The 22,377-nt window shown below is 43.0% G+C and overlaps 1 protein-coding gene across 4 annotated transcripts in view; it reads right to left on the minus strand.

Annotated features, from left to right (window-relative positions):
• Positions 1–22,377, minus strand: part of TTF2 (transcription termination factor 2) — a 534,153-nt gene that overhangs the window by 457,032 nt on the left and 54,744 nt on the right. For all 4 annotated transcript variants that reach the window (XM_053705754.1, XM_053705753.1, XM_053705751.1 and 1 more), the window contains exon 5: positions 20,263–20,329. In XM_053705754.1, the coding sequence (XP_053561729.1) occupies positions 20,263–20,329 (67 nt within the window). The remainder of the gene's footprint in view (positions 1–20,262; positions 20,330–22,377) is intronic.

Here is a 22,377-nt window from a genome sequence, read left to right on the forward strand (position 1 = left end):
GGTCTTGCAATTCATAACCATTTCATAGACTGTGTGGCAAGAGACAACAGGAGAGGGGCTTGTGGCGGGAAAGTCGCCATTTTCACTCTACCCTGCACATATTACTCCAACATCAAAACTTACATAGTTTGCAGGAATATCTATAGTGTCTGGGGTGTTTACCTACCGAAACTCTCTATATTTTCACTAAAAAAGACTGCTACTTTGATTGCTTTTGCAATATTAAAACGTACCACAGTGCTGCAGCTTGGAATATTTGGTACTTTGCAACTCACTAGATTTCTATCTCTCCCCCCCCCCTATCCTGCCATCCTTTGTGGTGGTAGGTCATACCCCTAATTCCTTACTCCGTAATTGTCCTGTGAGGACAAAGCTCCTGGGGAGAGAGACTAAATGGGAGGAAAAGCCTAAGTAATTTTCAATACCTGAGAGGAGTGTTTGCTGCAGTTAACGGATATTACAGACACTGGTTGCTCTCTCCCTAGCCCTGCAGGAGTTAGTGGGGTCTGGGACACCAAGGGAGTAGCATTTACTAAGCCTCAAGAAATGGCACCCTCTAGGTATATGCTGATTCATATGCTGCAACTTATTAAACACTGACATGGAGCTGAATTAAAAGCATATTTTACAAGCGGACTGAGTGGGAACCCTTTCCTATGTATTTCTAATAACTGCCCCAAAGGTTGTGGCTGGCTGGTGCTTTGTTAATAATTACCGATTTCCAGTTTTTCTTGTCTATTGTGATATATCTAGTCTGACATGATGAAAGGAAGAAACCAGTCAGTCAAAGACTGTCTCTCTAGATCTCAGCTTAAAAAGAAGCAAAGTGCTGGGGAACTATCTGTAGATGTAGATTCCCAACCTTCCTCCCCAAAAAGCCCCCATACAGTTGCTGAGGGGGATTCACGTAGTGGTGATCTCCTATTACAGATTAAGCAAATGTTTAAAGAAGAGATGAGGGCAGCTCTCTCAGAATTAAAACAGGACATATCAGAAATTGGAGACAGGACGGCAACTTTGGAGGATAAAATGGATGATATTGCAGAAGAAATACCTAATCTGCAAAATGTTATACAAACACAGCAGGAACAAATACAAAGGCTGGAGGTTGCATTGGAGGATCTGGAAAACAGATCTAGAAGATCTAACATTAGAATTCGAAACCTGCCAGAATCATATAATAACCTGCCGGATACTTTACTAAAGCTATTCCAACAATTAGTACCGGATACAGATCCTTTATTGTTTCTGATGGACAGAGCACTGGCCAGAGCACCTACAACAGCGACAGCAAGAGATGTGATCATTAAGTTACATTATTATCATATCAAGGACCAAATCATGCAAGCAGTACGCAATGTTTCTAGAGTAACATTTGAAGGTCATGCCTTGCAGCTATTCACAGATCTTTCGCCAACTACCCTCAGGAGGAGAAGAGAGCTTAAGCCAGTGGTTTCGGCATTGGTCAAGGCACAGATCAAATACCGCTGGGGTTTCCCATTCAAGCTCACTTTCATGTATGAGAAGTCATCTTACTCTTGTTCATCTCTGTCGGAAGGACAAAGAATCTTGGAAAAACTGAAGCTAGAGAAAATAAACGAAGCAGAGTCCTCTTCCCCAAAGCCTCAACGTAAAGGGATCACGAAAGAATGGACATCTGAGGGCAAAAATGCTTGGCCTGGTAGAAGTCAGGAGAGCCCTACTTGAGGAGAGCAGTTGGGGACATTTACAATATCCAGGGTGGATCATTCCACTCTTAATTCCTTCTGAATGGAGAGCCCAATAAAGAATGACTAATCCAAAGTAGAAAAGATCTGGAGCGCAAAAAGAAAAGGGAACTGCAATAGTGTGAGATCCAACAACACTTTTTATTAACACGCAATTAAAATCTACTCACAAAATTTCCAAATAAGTCAAGCACTTAGCATCAAACATGAAGAGTATTCCGGTGCTTCTCTCACGGCTGTATCCTTGCAAGACTCGGCGTGTGACGTCACCACCCGATCTACTGCCGCGAGATTACAATCACACCTCTCTACTTCGTCAACTGTCAAACAGTTCAGATTCAAGCATTCGGCGCCTCAACGCGTTTCCCCGCCCCTTCTGGCGGCTTTCAGAAGGGGCGGGGAAACGCGTTGAGGCGCCGAATGCTTGAATCTGAACTGTTTGACAGTTGACGAAGTAGAGAGGTGTGATTGTAATCTCGCGGCAGTAGATCGGGTGGTGACGTCACACGCCGAGTCTTGCAAGGATACAGCCGTGAGAGAAGCACCAGAATACTCTTCATGTTTGATGCTATGTGCTTGACTTATTTGGAAATTTTGTGAGTAGATTTTAATTGCGTGTTAATAAAAAGTGTTGTTGGATCTCACACTATTGCAGTTCCCTTTTCTTTTTGCGCTCCAGATCTTTTCTACTTTGGATTATTCTTCTCGGCTGCAGGACAAACAGCCAACCCCCTGTGAGCAGCAGTTTGAAAGGTGACTGAAACAAAGTGTGTAACGCTGGAGGACATTTGCTACACTTTCTAAAAGCAAAGCTTATGGACATTACAGACATTTATATCAGTAAAAACATTGATCATTTGATTAGTTCATAAGTGTGTAGTACTATTACTAAGATTACCGGAAATTTATTGATCCCTCTTTTTTTTTACTATTCATAATTTGGTTGAGACAAGCGCTTCTAGTTTCATATATCTAAAGAATGACTAATGTTATTATTTTTCATCCAGTTCACTGATTCAGCTGGGAGTCCCTGGTGGACTTCATTACATAACAACCCTCTTGCTGGACCTTTCCCTTGTCTTCCCTTTCCCCTTCCCTTTCCCACTGAGTCCGCTAACAGTTTTCTTACAGGTTCTTTCCTGGTTGTTTGGTGTTATCATTTTGTTATGTTCTCAATCCCGGATGTTGGGGTACAAATAATGATGTTTGTATATTCAGTTCTACAGTTCTATGTTTTTGTTGGCAATGTTTATTGTTTTCTTCTCGGCAGGTCAAGGTTTTCTAGGTCGCTGGTCTCCAGGTACCGTATGTATCAGAATATGTTCAGGGTTCAATCCTTATCTTGTTTATGGTATACAGGTTTACATCTCTTGGTAGTGAGAGGTGCACAATGGTTATTTAAAGAAATGTATAGCAATGTACACTTGTTGAAAGCAGATATTAACCGTTACACCCATGTCACTTAAGGTGCTTACGCATAATGTTAAAGGTCTTCATTCCAATGTAAAAAGGCGCAAAGCCATCAGCATGTATAAATCCCTAGGGGCACACATTATTTGTATGCAAGAGACACATTTTACCAAGACAGTAACCCCTAAATATTGGGACAGAGCGTATTCATTGCAGTATCATGCCACTTGTAGTAAGAAACAGTGTGGTGTCTCGATACTTATGCACAGTAGTATAAATTTTCAGGAAGAGGAGTCATTTATAGATACACAGGGTAGATACATCATCCTTAGAGGTAAAATCCACGACACCCCAGTTGTAATAGGTAACATCTATGCTCCTAATGAGTCTCAAGCCCCCTTTTTAGCTAAAATCAGCAAATTGCTAACGTACTGGAAACAGTATAGGCTAATCATTGGGGGAGATTTTAACACGGTGGTAGATCCTGAAATGGACAGATCGGGGACGAGATCAGCATCTCAGTCACAGAAACTCAGAAAAGTACTATATGACTTTTTGTTAGATCACAACCTGTTAGATAGCTGGAGAGTCCAGAATGGAAACACTAGGGACTATACCTTTTATTCCACAGCCCATGAGGTTTATTCGCGAATTGATCATATTCTTGTGAGTCAAATCTTGACACCAGTAGCGGTCGCCTTCTGATCTCTCCTCTTACAGGAATAGATAACAAAGAAGTTGATTGTCTGAAATCGTTAGTTGCTTGTAAGTAGAACTTTAAAGCACGAACCACATCAAGATTGTGTAACAGACGTTCCTTCTTCGACGAAGGATTAGGACACAGAGAAGGAACAACAATTTCCTGGTTAATATTCCTATTAGACACAACCTTAGGAAGAAAACCGGGTTTGGTACGTAAAACTACCTTATCTGCATGGAACACCAGGTAAGGTGAATCACACTGTAAAGCAGATAACTCTGAAACTCTTCGAGCAGAAGAGAAAGCTACCAAAAACAAAACTTTCCAAGATAAAAGCTTAATATCTATGGAATGTAAAGGTTCAAACGGAACCCCTTGCAAAACTGAAAGAACTAAATTCAGACTCCATGGCGGAGCCATAGGTCTATAAACAGGCTTGATTCTGACTAAAGCCTGACTAAACGTTTGAACGTCTGGTACCGCTGCCAGACGTTTGTGAAAAATAGACAAAGCAGATATCTGTCACTTTAAGGAACTAGCTGATAATCCTTTCTCCAATCCATCTTGGAGAAAGGACAAAATCCTGGGAATCCTAATCTTACTCCATGAGTAACCCTTGGATTCGCACCAAAAAAGATGTTTTCGCCAAATCTTATGGTAGATTTTCCTGGTAACAGGCTTTCTAGCCTGAATCAGGGTATCAATAACCGACTCAGAGAAACCACACTTTGATAAAATAAGGCGTTCAATCTCCAAGCAGTCAGATGCAGAGAAATTAGATTTGGATGTTTGAAGGGACCCTGTATCAGAAGGTCCTGCCTCATTGGCAGTGTCCATGGTGGCACAGATGACATGTCCACTAGGTCTGCATACCAAGTCCTACGTGGCCACGCAGGCGCTATTAGAATCACTGAAGCCCTCTCCTGCTTGATTCTGGCAACCAGACGAGGGAGGAGAGGAAACGGTGGAAAAACATAGGCCAGACTGAAGGACCAAGGCGCTGCTAGAGCATCAATCAGCACCGCCTGGGGATCCCGGGACCTGGACCCGTAAAGAGGAAGCTTGGTGTTCTGACGGGACGCCATCAGATCCAATTCTTGAATGCCCCATAGCCGAGTCAGCTGGGCAAATACCTCCGGGTGGAGTTCCCACTCCCCCGGGTGAAAAGTCTGACAACTTAGAAAAACATAATTTATGTAAGAACTTACCTGATAAATTCATTTCTTTCATATTAGCAAGAGTCCATGAGCTAGTGACGTATGGGATATACATTCCTACCAGGAGGGGCAAAGTTTCCCAAACCTTAAAATGCCTATAAATACACCCCTCACCACACCCACAATTCAGTTTAACGAATAGCCAAGAAGTGGGGTGATAAAAAAGTGCGAAAGCATATAAAATAAGGAATTGGAATAATTGTGCTTTATAAAAAAATCATAACCACCACAAAAAGGGTGGGCCTCATGGACTCTTGCTAATATGAAAGAAATGAATTTATCAGGTAAGTTCTTACATAAATTATGTTTTCTTTCATGTAATTAGCAAGAGTCCATGAGCTAGTGACGTATGGGATAATGATAACCCAAGATGTGGATCTTTCCACACAAGAGTCACTAGAGAGGGAGGGATAAAATAAAGACAGCCAATTCCTGCTGAAAATAATCCACACCCAAAATAAAGTTTAATAAAAAACATAAGCAGAAGATTCAGACTGAAACCGCTGCCTGAAGTACTTTTCTACCAAAAATTGCTTCAGAAGAAGAAAATACATCAAAAAGGTAGAATTGAAAAAGTATGCAAAGAGGACCAAGTTGCTGCTTTGCAAATCTGATCAACCGAAGCTTCATTCCTAAACGCCCAGGAAGTAGAAACTGACCTGGTAGAATGAGCTGTAATCCTCTGAGGCAGAGTTTTACCCGACTCAACATAGGCAAGATGAATTAAAGATTTCAACCAAGATGCCAAAGAAATGGCAGAAGCTTTCTGGCCTTTTCTAGAACCGGAAAAGATAACAAATAGACTAGAAGTCTTTCGGAAAGACGTAGTAGCTTCAACATAATATTTCAAAGCTCTAACAACATGCAAAGAATACAATGCTTTCTCCTTAGAATTCTTAAGATTAGGACATAATGAAGGAACCACAATTTCTCTACTAATGTTGTTGGAAATCACAACTTTAGGTAAAAATTCAAAAGAAGTTCGCAACACCGCCTTATCCTGATGAAAAATCAGAAAAGGAGACTCACAAGAAAAGAGCAGATAATTCAGAAACTCTTCTGGCAGAAGAGATGGCCAAAAGGAACAAAACTTCCCAAGAAAGTAATTTAATGACCAATGAATGCATAGGTTCAAAGGGAGGAGCTTGAAGAGCTCCCAGAACCAAAATCAAACTCCAAGGAGGAGAAATTGACTTAATGACAGGTTTTATACGAACCAAAGCTTGTACAAAACAATGAATATCAGGAAGAATAGCAATCTTTCTGTGAAAAAGAACAGAAAGAGCAGAGATTTGTCCTTTCAAGGAACTTGCAGACAAACCCTTATCTAAACCATCCTGAAGAAACTGAAAAAAATTCTCGGCATTCTAAAAGAATGCCAAGAAAAATGATGAGAAAGACACCAAAAAATATAAGTCTTCCAGACTCTATAATATATCTCTCTAGATACAGATTTACGAGCCTGTAACATAGTATTAATCACAGAGTCAGAGAAATCTCTTTGACCAAGAATCAAGCGTTCAATCTCCATACCTATAAATTTAAGGATTTCAGATCCTGATGGAAAAAAGGACCTTGCGACAGAAAGTCTGGTCTAACGGAAGAGTCCATGGTTGGCAAGAGACCATCCGGACAAGATCCGCATACCAAACCTGTGAGGCCATGCTGGAGCTACCAGCAGAACAAACGAGCATTCCTTCAGTATCTTGGAGATTACTCTTGGAAGAAGAACTAGAGGCGGAAAGATATAGGCAGGATGATACTTCCAAGGAAGTGAAAATGCATCCACTGCCTCCGCCTGAGGATCCCGGGATCTGGACAGATATCTGGGAAGTTTCTTGTTTAGATGAGACGCCATCAGATCTATTTCTGGAAGTTCCCACATTTGAACAATCTGAAGAAATACCTCTGGGTGAAGAGACCATTCGCCCGGATGGAACATTTGGCGGCTGAGATAATCCGCTTCCCAATTGTCTACACCTGGGATATAAACCGCAGAGATTAGACAGGAGCTGGATTCCGCCCAAACCAAAAAAATTCGAGATACTTCTTTCATAGCCAGAGGACTGTGAGTCCCTCCTTGATGATTGATGTATGCCACAGTTGTGACATTGTCTGTCTGAAAACAAATGAACGATTCTCTACAGAAGAGGCCAAAACTGAAGAGCTCTGAAAATTGCACGGAGTTCCAAAATATTGATCGGTAATCTCACCTCCTGAGATTCCCAAACTCCTTGTGCCGTCAGAGATCCCCACACAGCTCCCCAACCTGTGAGACTTGTATCTGTTGAAATTACAGTCCAGGTCGGAAGCACAAAAAGAAGCCCCCTAAATTAAACGATGGTGATCTGTCCACCACGTTAGAGAGTGTCGAACAATCGGTTTTTAAAGATATAAATTGAGATATCTTTGTGTAATCCTTGCACCATTGATTCAGCATACAGAGCTGAAGAGGTCGCATGTGAAAACGAGCAAAGGGGATCGCGTCCGATGCAGCAGTCATAAGACCTAGAATTTCCATGCATAAGGTTACCGAAGGGAATGATTGTGACTGAAGGTTTCGACAAGTTGAAATCAATTTTAGACGTCTTTTGTCTGTTAAAGACAGAGTCATGGACACTGAATCTATCTGGAAACCCAGAAAGGTTACCCTTGACTGAGGAATCAATGAACTTTTTGGTAAATTGATCCTCCAACCATGATCTTGAAGAAACAACACAAATCGATTCGCATGAGATTCTTCGAATGAGAAGACTGAGCAAATACCAAGATAATCGTCCAAATAAGGAAATACCAAAACCCCGTTCTCTGAATACAGAAAGAAGGGCACCGAGAATCTTTGAAAAAAATTCTTGGAACTGAGGCTAGGCCAAACGGTAGAGCCACAAAACTGGTAATGCTTGTCTAAAAAGAGAATCTCAGACACTAAAAATGATCTGGATGAATCGGAATATGCAGATACACATCCTGTAAATCTATTGTAGACATATAATGCCCTTACTAAACAAAAGGCAGAATAGTCCTACAGTAACCATCTTGAATGTTGGTATCCTTACATAACGATTCAATATTGATAGATCCGGAACTGGTCTGAAGGAATTGACCTTCTTTGGTACAATGAAGAGATAAAATAAAACCCTAGTCCCTGTTCCAGAACTGGAACTGGCATAATTACTCCAGCCAACTCTAGATCTGAAACACATTTCAGAAATGCTGAGCCTTGCTGTGTTAACTGGGACACGGGAAAGAAAAAAAAATCTCTTAGCAGGAGGCCTTAACTTGAAGCCAATTCTGTACCTTTCTGAAACAATGTTCTGAAACCAGAGATTGAGAACGGAATTGATTCAAATTCCTTTGAAGAAAACGTAATCTGCCCCATACCAGCTGAACTGGAAAAAAGGGCCGCACCTTCATGGGTACTTAGGAGCTGACTATAGGTTACTATAAGGCTTGGATATATTCCAAACTGGAAAAAGTTTCCAAACTGATACCGCTCCTGAGGATGAAGGATCAGGCTTTTGTTCCTTATTATGAAAAAAAGAACGAAAAAATGATTATTACCCTGGACAGAAAGGGAAAACAAAGTTGACTTAGAAGACATATCAGCATTCCAAGTTTAATCCATAAAGCTTTTCTAGCTAAAATAGCTAGAGACATATACCTGACATCAAACACTAATGATATCAAAAGATGGTATCACCAATAAAATTATTAGCATGATATAGAATAATAATAATGCTATAAAATTATGATCTGTTACTTGTTGTGCTAAAACTTCTAACCAAAAAGTTGAAGCTGCAGCAACATCCGGTAAAAATATAGCAGGTCTAAGAAGATTACCTGAACATAAGTAAACTTTTCTTAGAAAGGATTCAATTTTCTTATCTAAAGGATCCTTAACTTTAGTACTATCTGCCGTAGAAATAGTAGTACATTTTAGCAGGAATAGAGACAGCCCCAAACCTTAGGGATTTTGTCCCAAGAAACTCTAATCTGTCAGAAGGCACAGGATATAATTGCTTAAACGTTTAGAAGGAGTAAAAGAATTACCCAAATTATTCCATTCCCTGGAAATTACTTCAGAAAAAACATCAGGGAGATTAAACACTTCTGGAATAACTACAGGAGATTTAAAAACCCTATTTAAACGTTTGGATTCAGTATCAAGAGGACCAGAATCCTCTATATCTAAAGCAATTAATACTTCTTTAAAATAAAGAACGAATAAATTCCATCTTGAACAAATACAAAGATTTATCAGCATCAACCTCTGAGACAGAAACCTCTGAACCAGAAGAACCATTATCAGTATCAGAATGATGATGTTCATTTAAAAATTCATCTGAAAAAAAAAGAGAAGTTTTAAAGGACTTTTAAGTAAACTACAAGGAGAAATAACAGACATAGCCTTCTAAATGGATTTAAAAAATAAAATCTCTTATGTTTATCAGGAACACTCTGAAATTTAGATGTTGACGGAACAGCAACAGGTAATATAACAGTACTAAAGGAAATTTTATCTGCATTAATAAGTTTGTCATGACATGCAATACAAACAACAGCTGGAGAAACAGATACCAAAAATTTATAGCAGATACACTTAGCTTGGTAGCTCCAGCCCCGGCAGTGATTTTCCTAAAGTATCTTCTGACTCAGTTGCAACGTGGAACATCTTGCAATATGTAATAGAAAAAACAACATATAAAGCAAAATTGAACAAAATCCTTAAATGACAGTTTCAGGAATGGGAAAAAAATGCCAGTGAACAAGCTTCTAGCAACCAGAAGCAATAAAAAATGAGACTTAAATAATGTGGAGACAAAAGCGACGCCCATATTTTTTTAGCGCCAAACAAGACGCCCACATTATTTGGCGCCTAAATGCTTTTGGCGCCAAAAATGACGTCACATCCGGAACGCCGACATTTTTGGCGCAAAATAACGTCAAAAAAATGACGCAACTTCCGGCGACACGTATGACGCCGGAAACGGAAAAGAATTTTTGCGCTAAAAAAATCTGCGCCAAGAATGACGCAATAAAATGAAGCATTTTCAGCCCCCGCGAGCCTAACAGCCCACAGGGAAAAAAAGAGTCAAATTTTTGAAAGGTAAGAAAAAATGATTAATTCAAATGCATTATCCCAAATATGAAACTGATTGTCTGAAAAATAAGGAAAGTTGAACATTCTGAGTCAAGGCAAATAAATGTTTGAATACATATATTTAGAACTTTATAAACAAAGTGCCCAACCATAGCTTAGAGTGTCACAGAAAATAAGATTTACTTACCCCAGGACACTCATCTACATGTTTGTAGAAAGCCAAACCAGTACTGAAACGAGAATCAGCAGAGGTAATGGTATATATAAGAGTATATCGTCGATCTGAAAAGGGAGGTAAGAGATGAATCGCTACGACCGATAACAGAGAACCTATGAAATAGACCCCGTAGAAGGAGATCACTGCATTCAAATAGGCAATACTCTCCTCACATCCCTCTGACATTCACTGCACGCTGAGAGGAAAACCGGGCTCCAACTTGCTGCGGAGCGCATATCAACGTAGAATCTAGCACAAACTTACTTCACCACCTCCATCGGAGGCAAAGTTTGTAAAACTGAATTGTGGGTGTGGTGAGGGGTGTATTTATAGGCATTTTAAGGTTTGGGAAACTTTGCCCCTCCTGGTAGGAATGTATATCCCATACGTCACTAGCTCATGGACTCTTGCTAATTACATGAAAGAAATCCGCCTCCCAGTTGTCTACTCCTGGGATGTGAATTGCCGAGAGGTGGCAAGAGTGATCCTCCGTCCACCTGATTATTTTGGTTACTTCCATCATTGCTAAGGAACTCTTTGTTCCCCCTTGATGATTGACATAAGCTACAGTCGTGATGTTGTCCGACTGAAATCTGATGAATTTGGCCGCAGCTAGCCGAGGCCATGCCTGAAGCGCGTTGAATATCGCCCTCAGTTCCAGAATGTTTATCGGGAGAAGAGCTTCTTCCCGAGACCATAAGCCCTGAGCCTTCAGGGAGTCCCAGACTGCACCCCAGCCCAACAGACTGGCGTCGGTCGTTACGATGATCCACTCTGGTCTGCGGAAACACATTCCCTGAGACAGGTGATCCAGAGACAACCACCAGAGAAGAGAATCTCTGGTCCCCTGGCCCAACTGTATTTGAGGAGACAAATCTGCGTAATCCCCATTCCACTGTCTGAGCATGCATAGTTGCAGTGGTCTGAGATGTATCCATGCAAAAGGGACTATGTCCATTGCCGCTACCATTAATCCGATTGTCTCCATGCACTGAGCTACAGATGGCAGAGGAATGGAATGAAGAGCTCGGCAAGTAGTTAAGAGTTTTAACTTTCTGACCTCCGTCAGAAATATTTTCATTACTACCGAGTCTATTAGTGTTCCTAGGAAGGGAACTCTTGTGAGGGGGGAGAGAGAACTCTTTTTGATGTTCACCTTCCACCTGTGAGACCTCAGAAAGGCCACTACAATTTCCGTGTGAGACTTGGCTCTTTGGAAAGTCGACGCCTAAATTAAGATGTCGTCTAGATAAGGCGCCACTGTTATGCCCCGCGGTCTTAGCACCGCCAGGAGGGACCCTAGCACCTTTGTGAAAATTCTGGGAGCAGTGGCCAACCCGAAAGGGAGAGCCACAAACTTATAATGCTTGTCCAGAAAGGCGAACCTGAGAAACTGGTAATGATCTTTGTGGATAGGAATGTGTAGATACGCATCCTTTAGATCCACGGAAGTCATATATTGACCCTCCTGGATCATTGGTAAGATTGTCCGAATGGTCTCCATCTTTAATGATGGGACTCTGAGGAATTTGTTTAGATTTTTGAGATCCAGGATTGGTCTGAAAGTTCCTTCTTTTTTGGGAACCACAAACAGGTTTGAGTAAAACCCCAGCCCTTGTTTCGCAATTGGAACTGGGTGGATCACTCCCATTGTATGTAGGTCTTCTACACAGCGTAAGAACGCCTCTTTCTTTGTTGTGTCTGTAGACAGACGAGAAATATGGAACCTTCCCTTTGGAGGGGATTCCTTGAATTCTAGAAGATATCCCTGGGAAATAATCTCTAAGGCCCAGGGATCGTGTACGTCTCTTGCCCAGGCCTGAGCGAAGAGAGAGAGTCTGCCCCTACTAGATCCGGTCCCGGATCTGGGGCAACCCCATCATGCTGTCTTGGAGGCAGCTGCAGGCATCTTGGCCTGTTTACCCTTGTTCCAGCCCTGGTAAGGTTTCCAGGCTGCCCTGGGTTGTGAAGTGTTACCCTCTTGCTTTGCAGCAGGGGAGGATGAAGCGAGACCGCTCCTGAAATTCCGAAAGGAACGAAAATTATTTTGTTTGTTCTTCGTATTGAAGGACTTGTCCTGGGGGAGAGCATGGCCTTTTCCCCCAGTGAAAAAGGGTTGTACACAATACTGTAGTCTATGTACTGTGATATATTCTCTTTAAGGCTACCTTGCCACAAAAGTATGGGTCTTCCCGGAGGGGGATTTTTGTTCTTGTACAATGCCTTGGATAAAATATAGTCTAGTTCTAATTGGTACTCTACTGTAGGGTCACTGTTAATTAGCAAATAGTGTGTACAATCTGAAACCTGTCAAATACATTCCTTGAATAAACTACATTGCCTCCCTTGTCTGATGGCTTGATAGTTATTTTGCTGTCTTTCATTAGATCATTTAAAGCCCATCTTTGTTTAGTAGTTAGATTATCCTTATAGCCAGTATGTATGTCCAGTTTGGCTACATAATTTTCAACTAATTTGACAAAGCTATTTACTGATCCTGCCATAGACAAGGGAGGCATGTGTTTGTTGCGTGTTATACATGACTCGGCGTGGGCCATCCGAGTAAAACGTAAGTCTTTTAATAACATCTTTGGCCATTGGAACGATAATGCAGTCCGGTATGCAGGGAAACACAGATATGGGGTCTGGAGGAATAAGAAGTGATGAAACGGTAATCAGCAGTTTACCGATATACAGATCATCAGGAGGTAGTGAGACTTAGAGTGGTCCCTTAGGCAAGAGTATATCTCTCAGTAGGAGTACCCCTAAGGCTGGAATAATTGATACACATTAATCTTGCTATATATATATTGCCTGTTTCACTACCGTACATTGCTGGATTGCATCTCTGCTCTGAATGCTATGCTTGCTATTAACCTGTATGAATTGGATGCCCTTTTGCACCTGCCACTTCTTATTGCTATAGGTTAGCGGACCGTATGACTCTGAGCAATACTAACGCTCAATACCTCTTGGGGTCACATTTTCGTCATCACAGCAAAGACCTGCTCAATACCATATGAACTGCCTTCCCTTGATGTCTATGCTATACACGCTGGTTTTGAGGAGAAGTGCTTTACTAATAGTGTGATTCTACGGACTTAATTCCAATGTCTGTTTACCATTGATTCACCTATTATTATGCAATATGATGTATTAACTTTATGATTAGATGTGCACTTAAAGAACGTATAGTCATATGGCTATATTTCTCATGTTAAGTGTATCCAGTCCACGGATCATCCATTACTTGTGGAATATTCTCCTTCCCAACAGGAAGTTGCAAGAGGATCACCCACAGCAGAGCTGCTATATAGCTCCTCCCCTCACTGCCATATCCAGTCATTCTCTTGCAACTCTCAACTAAGATGGAGGTCGTAAGAGGACTGTGGTGTTTTATACTTAGTTTATTTCTTCAATCAAAAGTTTGTTATTTTTAAATGGTACCGGAGTGTACTGTTTATCTCAGGCAGTATTTAGAAGAAGAATCTGCCTGCGTTTTCTATGATCTTAGCAGAAGTAACTAAGATCCTTTGCTGTTCTCACATATTCTGAGGAGTGAGGTAACTTCAGAGGGGGAATAGCGTGCAGGTTCTCCTGCAATAAGGTATGTGCAGTTAAATTATTTTTCTAGGGATGGAATTTGCTAGAAAATGCTGCTGATACCGAAGTAATGTAAGTAAAGCCTTAAATGCAGTGATAGCGACTGGTATCAGGCTTATTAATAGAGATACATACTCTTATAAAAGTGTATTTTAAAATGTTTGCTGGCATGTTTAATTGTTTTTTACATATGTTTGGTGATAAAACTTCTTGGGGCCTAGTTTTTTCCACATGGCTGGCTTGAATTTTGCCTAGAAACAGTTCCCTGAGGCTTCCCACTGTTGTAATATGAGTGGGAGGGGCCTATTTTGGCGTTTTTTTGCACAGCAAAAATTACAGACACAGACATCCAGCTTCTTCCTGCATGATCCAGGACTTCTCTGAAGGGCTCAAAAGGCTTCAAAAGTCGTATTGAGGGAGGTAAAAAGCCACAGTAGAGCTGTGGCAGTTGTTGTGACTGTTTAAAAAACGTTTTTGTCATTTGTTATTCCGTTTTTGGTATTAAGGGGTTAATCATCCATTTGCAAGTGGGTGCAATGCTCTGCTAACTTATTACATACACTGTAAAAATTTCGCTAGTGTAACTGCATTATTTCACTGTTATTTCAAAATTTGGGAAAATTTTTGTTTCTTAAAGGCGCAGTAACGTTTTTTATATTGCTTGTAAACTTGTTTTTAAACATGTCTGACACAGAGGAACCTACTTGTTCATTATGTTTGAAAGCCATGGTGGAGCCCCATAGGAGAATGTGTACTAAATGTATTGATTTCACCTTAAACAGTAAAGATCAGTCTTTATCTAAAAAAGAATTATCACCAGAGGGTTCTGTCGAGGGGGAAGTTATGCCGACTAACTCTCCCCACGTGTCAGACCCTTCGCCTCCCGCTCAGGGGACGCACGCTAATATGGCGCCAATTACATCAGGGACGCCCATAGCGATTACCTTGCAGGACATGGCTGCAATCATGAATAATAACCTGTCAGAGGTATTATCTAGATTGCCTGAATTAAGAGGCAAGCGCGATAGCTCTGGGGTTAGGAGAGATACAGAGCGCGCAAATGCTGTAAGAGCCATGTCTGATACTGCGTCTCAATATGCAGAACATGAGGACGGAGAGCTTCAGTCTGTGGGTGACATCTGAGACTCGGGGAAACCTGATTCAGAGATTTCTAATTTTAAATTTAAGCTTGAGAACCTCCGTGTATTGCTTGGGGAGGTATTAGCTGCTCTGAATGACTGTAACACAGTTGCAATTCCAGAGAAATTGTGTAGGCTGGATAGATACTATGCGGTGCCGGTGTGTACTGACGTTTTTCCTATACCTAAAAGGCTTACAGAAATTATTAGCAAGGAGTGGGATAGACCCGGTGTGCCCTTTTCCCCACCTCCTATATTTAGAAAAATGTTTCCAATAGACGCCACTACACGGGACTTATGGCAGACGGTCCCTAAGGTGGAGGGAGCAGTTTCTACTTTAGCAAAGCGTACCACTATCCCGGTTGAGGACAGTTGTGCTTTTTCAGATCCAATGGATAAAAAATTGGAGGGTTACCTTAAGAAAATGTTTATTCAACAAGGTTTTATTTTACAGCCCCTTGCATGCATTGCGCCTGTCACTGCTGCGGCGGCGGCATTCTGGTTTGAGGCCCTGGAAGAGGCCATCCAGACAGCTCCATTGAATGAAATTATTGACAAGCTTGGAACGCTTAAAGCTAGCTAACTAATTTGTTTCTGATGCCATTGTTCATTTGACTAAACTAACGGCTAAGAATTCCGGATTCGCCATCCAGGCGCGTAGGGCGCTATGGCTTAAATCCTGGTCAGCTGACGTGACTTCAAAGTCTAAATTACTCAACATTCCTTTCAAGGGGCAGACCTTATTCGGGCCTGGCTTGAAGGAAATTATTGCTGACATTACTGGAGGCAAGGGTCATACCCTTCCTCAGGACAGGGCCAAATCAAATGCCAAACAGTCTAATTTTCGAGCCTTTCGAAATTTCAAGGCAGGAGCAGCATCAACTTCCTCCGCTTCAAAACAAGAGGGAACTGTTGCTCATTACAGACAGGCCTGGAAACCTAACCAGTCCTGGAACAAGGGCAAGCAGGCCAGGAAGCCTGCTGCTGCCCCCAAGACAGCATGAAGGAACGGCCCCCTATCCGGAAACGGATCTAGTGGGGGGCAGACTTTCTCTCTTCGCCCAGGCGTGGGCAAGAGATGTTCAGGATCCCTGGGCGTTGGAGATCATATCTCAGGGATATCTTCTGGACTTCAAAGCTTCTCCTCCACAAGGGAGATTTCATCTTTCAAGGTTATCATCAAACCAGATAAAGAAAGAGGCATTCCTAAGCTGTGTGCAAGACCTCCTAGTAATGGGAGTGATCCATCCAGTTCCGCGGACGGAACAAGGACAGGGATTTTATTCAAATCTGTTTGTGGTTCCCAAGAAAGAGGGAATCTTCAGACCAATCTTGGATCTAAAGATCTTAAACAAATTCCTCAGAGTTCCATCATTCAAAATGGAAACTATTCGGACAATCCTACCCATGATCCAAGAGGGTCAGTACATGACCACAGTGGACTTAAAGGATGCCTACCTTCACATACCGATTCACAAAGATCATCATCGGTTCCTAAGGTTTGCCTTTCTAGACAGGCATTACCAATTTGTAGCTCTTCCCTTCGGGTTGGCCACTGCCCCGAGAATTTTTACAAAGGTTCTGGGCTCACTTCTGGCGGTTCTAAGACCGCAAGGCATAGCGGTGGCTCCGTATCTAGACGACATCCTGATACAGGCATCAAGCTTTCAAATTGCCAAGTCTCATACAGAGATAGTTCTGGCATTTCTGAGGTCGCATGGGTGGAAAGTGAACGTGAAAAAGAGTTCTCTATCACCACTCACAAGAGTCTCCTTCCTAGGGACTCTTATAGATTCTGTAGAGATGAAAATTTACCTGACGTAGTCCAGGTTATCAAAACTTCTAAATGCTTGCCGTGTCCTTCATTCCATTCCACGCCCGTCAGTGGCTCAGTGCATGGAAGTAATCGGCTTAATGGTAGCGGCAATGGACATAGTGCCATTTGCGCGCCTGCATCTCAGACCGCTGCAATTATGCATGCTAAGTCAGTGGAATGGGGATTACTCAGATTTGTCCCTTCTACTAAATCTGGAACAAGAGACCAGAGATTCTCTTCTCTGGTGGCTTTCTCGGGTCCATCTGTCCAAGGGTATGACCTTTCGCAGGCCAGATTGGACGATTGTAACAACAGATGCCAGCCTTCTAGGTTGGGGCGCAGTCTGGAACTCCCTGAAGGCTCAGGGATCGTGGACTCAGGAGGAGAAACTCCTCCCAATAAATATTCTGGAGTTAAGAGCAATATTCAATGCTCTTCTAGCTTGGCCTCAGTTAGCAAAACTGAGGTTCATCAGATTTCAGTCGGACAACATCACGACTGTGGCTTACATCAACCATCAAGGGGGAACCAGGAGTTCCCTAGCGATGTTAGAAGTCTCAAAGATAATTCGCTGGGCAGAGTCTCACTCTTGCCACCTGTCAGCGATCCACATCCCAGGCGTAGAGAACCGGGAGGCGGATTTTCTAAGTCGTCAGACTTTTCATCCGGGGGAGTGGGAACTTCATCCGGAGGTGTTTGCTCAACTGGTCCATCGTTGGGGCAAACCAGAACTGGATCTCATGGCGTCTCGCCAGAACGCCAAGCTTCCTTGTTACGGATCCAGGTCCAGGGACCCGAGAGCAACGCTGATAGATGCTCTAGCAGCTCCTTGGTACTTCAACCTGGCCTATGTGTTTCCACCGTTTCCTCTGCTCCCTCGACTGATTGCCAAAATCAAACAGGAGAGAGCATCGGTGATTCTGATAGCGCCTGCGTGGCCACGCAGGACCTGGTATGCAGACCTAGTGGACATGTCATCTCTTCCACCATGGACTCTGCCTCTGAGGCAGGACCTTCTAATACAAGGTCCTTTCAATCATCCAAATCTACTTTCTCTGAGACTGACTGCATGGAGATTGAACGCTTGATTCTATCAAGGCGTGGCTTCTCCGAGTCAGTCATTGATACCTTAATACAGGCTCGGAAGCCTGTCACCGGGAAAATCTACCATAAGATATGGCGTAAATATCTTTATTGGTGTGAATCCAAGAGTTACTCATGGAGTAAGGTTAGGATTCCTAGGATATTGTCCTTTCTCCAAGAGGGTTTGGACAAAGGCTTATCAGCTAGTTCTTTAAAAGGACAGATCTCTGCTCTGTCTATTCTTTTGCACAAGCGTCTGCAAGAAGTTCCAGACGTCCAGGCATTTTGTCAGGCTTTGGTTAGGATTAAGCCTGTGTTTAAAACTGTTGCTCCCCCGTGGAGCTTAAACTTGGTTCTTAAAGATCTTCAGGGAGTTCCGTTTGAACCCCTTCATTCCATTGATATTAAACTTTTATCTTGGAAAGTTCTGTTTTTGATGGCTATTTCCTCGGCTCGAAGAGTCTCTGAGTTATCTGCCTTACATTGTGATTCTCCTTATCTGATTTTTCATTCAGACAAGGTAGTTCTGCGTACCAAACCTGGGTTTTTACCTAAGGTGGTTTCTAACAGGAATATCAATCAAGAGATTGTTGTTCCATCATTGTGTCCTAATCCTTCTTCAAAGAAGGAACGTCTTTTGCATAATCTGGACGTAGTCCGTGCCTTGAAGTTTTACTTACAGGCTACTAAAGATTTTCGTCAAACATCTGCCCTGTTGTTTGTTTACTCTGGACAGAGTAGAGGTCAAAAAGCTTCGGCAACCTCTCTCTCCTTTTGGCTTCAGAACATAATACGCTTAGCCTATGAGACTGCTGGACAGCAGCCCCCTGAAAGGATTACAGCTCATTCTACTAGAGCTGTGGCTTCCACCTGGGCCTTTAAAAATGAGGCCTCTGTTGAACAGATTTGCAAGGCTGCGACCTGGTCTTCGCTTCACACCTTTTCAAAATTTTACAAATTTGACACTTTTGCTTCTTCGGAGGCTGTTTTTGGGAGAAAGGTTCTACAGGCAGTGGTTCCTTCCGTTTAAGTTCCTGCCTTGTCCCTCCCATCATCCGTGTACTTTAGCTTTGGTATTTGTATCCCATAAGTAATGGATGATCCGTGGACTGGATACACTTAACAAGAGAAAACATAATTTATGCTTACCTGATAAATTTATTTCTCTTGTAGTGTATCCAGTCCACGGCCCGCCCTGTCCTTTTAAGGCAGGTCTAAATTTTAATTAAACTACAGTCACCACTGCAACCTATGGTTTCTCCTTTCTCGGCTTGTTTCGGTCGAATGACTGGATATGGCAGTGAGGGGAGGAGCTATATAGCAGCTCTGCTGTGGGTGATCCTCTTGCAACTTCCTGTTGGGAAGGAGAATATCCCACAAGTAATGGATGATCCGTGGACTGGATACACTACAAGAGAAATAAATGTATCAGGTAAGCATAGATTATGTTTTTGTATTTGATGTTGTCTATACTTTATACTCTAGCCGCATAGACGTCTATTTATCTAAGGTCTCTAATCACCATAGGTATCCTAATATATTTAAGGTGTGTTACATAGTGTACGTTTTTTAAGATATTAGTAATAAATAAAGATGTGTATTTTTTCAACTTTATGCATTCCTTGCCCTTGACTTATGCAGACTCGGACCACCTACAACATGTTGAATTCCTGTAGACTATATATATTCCCGTTTTTGCATGGAAAGTGCTGGCCAGAGTTTCCTTAGACTTCTTTTTTCAGTCTTTTTCTATGTGTGTATGTATGTGTGTGTAGGTAAGTATGTAGATGTGTGTGTGTGTGTGTATATGTGTGTATGTATGTGTGTGTAGGTAAGTATGTAGATGTGTGTGTGTGTGTGTGTGTATATGTATATGTGGACGTGTGTGTGTGTGTATATATATGTGTGTGTGTATATATGTATATGTGGAAGTGTGTGTATGTATATGTGTGTGTGTGTATATATGTGTGTGTGTACGTGTGTGTATGTATATGTGTGTGTGTGTATATATATATGTGTGTGTGTATATATGTATATGTGTACGTGTGTGTGTGTATGTATATGTGTGTGTGTGTGTGTGTATGTATATATGTGTGTGTGTATGTATGTATGTACAGCTAGGCCTACCTGTCTGTATAAAAATTGCACTTGAAGGGAATTAATGAAGCTATATACAGTCTGCTAATAATACAAATTTGAAAAGAAGAGAGTTAGAGCAGGGGGTGGGCTGTTAGGCTATGTGACTTTACCTGCCACGGCACGTTCCCGCACCACTTCTTTCCATCACTCTTTCCCTTCACACAACGATAAAAAAGCCTGGGGAGGAAACATGCACATTAATGCAAGTAACAGATCACACACATAGCGTATTTAGTGTGCAGCGACATATCAGCACCTGTATTACTGGTTACACACGCACAGAGACAGGACACATCAGCACCTGTATCACTGGTTACACACGCACAGAGACAGGACACATCAGCACCTGTATCCCTGGTTACACACGCGCAGGGACAGGACACATCAGCACCTGTATCACTGGTTACACACGCGCAGGGACAGGACACATCAGCACCTGTATCACTGGTTACACACGTGCAGGGACAGGACACATCAGCACCTGTATCACTAGTTACACCCGCGCAGGGACAGGACACATCAGCACCTGTATCACTGGTTACACACGCGCAGAGACCGGACACATCAGCACCTGTATCACTGGTTACTCACGCACAGAGACAGGACACATCAGCACCTGTATCACTGGTTACACACGCGCAGGGACAGGACACATCAGCACATGTATCACTGGTTACACACGCCCAGAGACAGGACACATCAGCACCTGTATCACTGGTTACACACGCACAGGGACAGGACACATCAGCACCTGTATCACTGGTTACACACGCACAGGGACAGGACACATCAGCACCTGTATCACTGGTTACACACGCACACAGACAGGACACATCAGCACCTGTATCACTGGTTACACACGCACAGAGACAAGACACATCAGCACCTGTATCACTGGTTACACACGCACAGAGACCGGACACATCAGCACCTGTATCACTGGTTACACACGCACAGAGACCGGACACATCAGCACCTGTATCACTGGTTAAACACGCGCAGGAGCAGGACACATCAGCACCTGTATCACTGGTTACACACGCGCAGGGACAGGACACATCAGCACCTGTATCACTGGTTACCCACGCACAGAGACAGGACACATCAGCACCTGTATCACTGGTTACACACGCACAGAGACAGGACACATCAGCACCTGTATCACTGGTTACACACGCGCAGGGACAGGACACATCAGCACCTGTATCACTGGATACACACGCACAGAGACAGGACATATCAGCACCTGTATCACTGGTTACACACGCGCAGAGACAGGACACATCAGCACCTGTATCACTGGTTACACAAGCGCAGAGACAGGACACATCAGCACCTGTATCACTGGTTACACACGCGCAGGGACAGGACACGTCAGCACCTGTATCACTGGTTACACACGCGCAGGGACAGGACACGTCAGCACCTGTATCACTGGTTACACACGCACAGAGACAGGACACATCAGCACCTGTATCACTGGTTACACACATGCAGGGACAGAACACATCAGCACCTGTATCACTGGTTACACACACGCAGGGACAGGACACATCAGCACCTGTATCACTGGTTACACACACGCAGGGACAGGACACATCAGCACCTGTATCACTGGTTACACACGCGCAGAGATAGGACACATCAGCACCTGTATCACTGGTTACACACGCACAGAGACAGGACACATCAGCACCTGTATCACTGGTTACACACGCTCAGGGACAGGACAAATCAGCACCTGTATCACTGGTTACACACGCACAGAGACAGGACACATCAGCACCTGTATCACTGGTTACACACGCACAGAGACAGGACACATCAGCACCTGTATCCCTGGTTACACACGCACAGAGACAGGACACATCAGCACCTGTATCCCTGGTTACACACGCGCAGGGACAGGACACATCAGCACCTGTATCACTGGTTACACACGCGCAGGGACAGGACACATCAGCACCTGTATCACTGGTTACACACGCGCAGGGACAGGACACATCAGCACCTGTATCACTAGTTACACCCGCGCAGGGACAGGACACATCAGCACCTGTATCACTGGTTACACACGCGCAGAGACCGGACACATCAGCACCTGTATCACTGGTTACTCACGCACAGAGACAGGACACATCAGCACCTGTATCACTGGTTACACACGCGCAGGGACAGGACACATCAGCACATGTATCACTGGTTACACACGCCCAGAGACAGGA

Source organism: Bombina bombina, chromosome 3, assembly GCF_027579735.1.
Source record: "Bombina bombina isolate aBomBom1 chromosome 3, aBomBom1.pri, whole genome shotgun sequence".
In the NCBI taxonomy this organism is placed as follows: domain Eukaryota; kingdom Metazoa; phylum Chordata; class Amphibia; order Anura; family Bombinatoridae; genus Bombina; species Bombina bombina.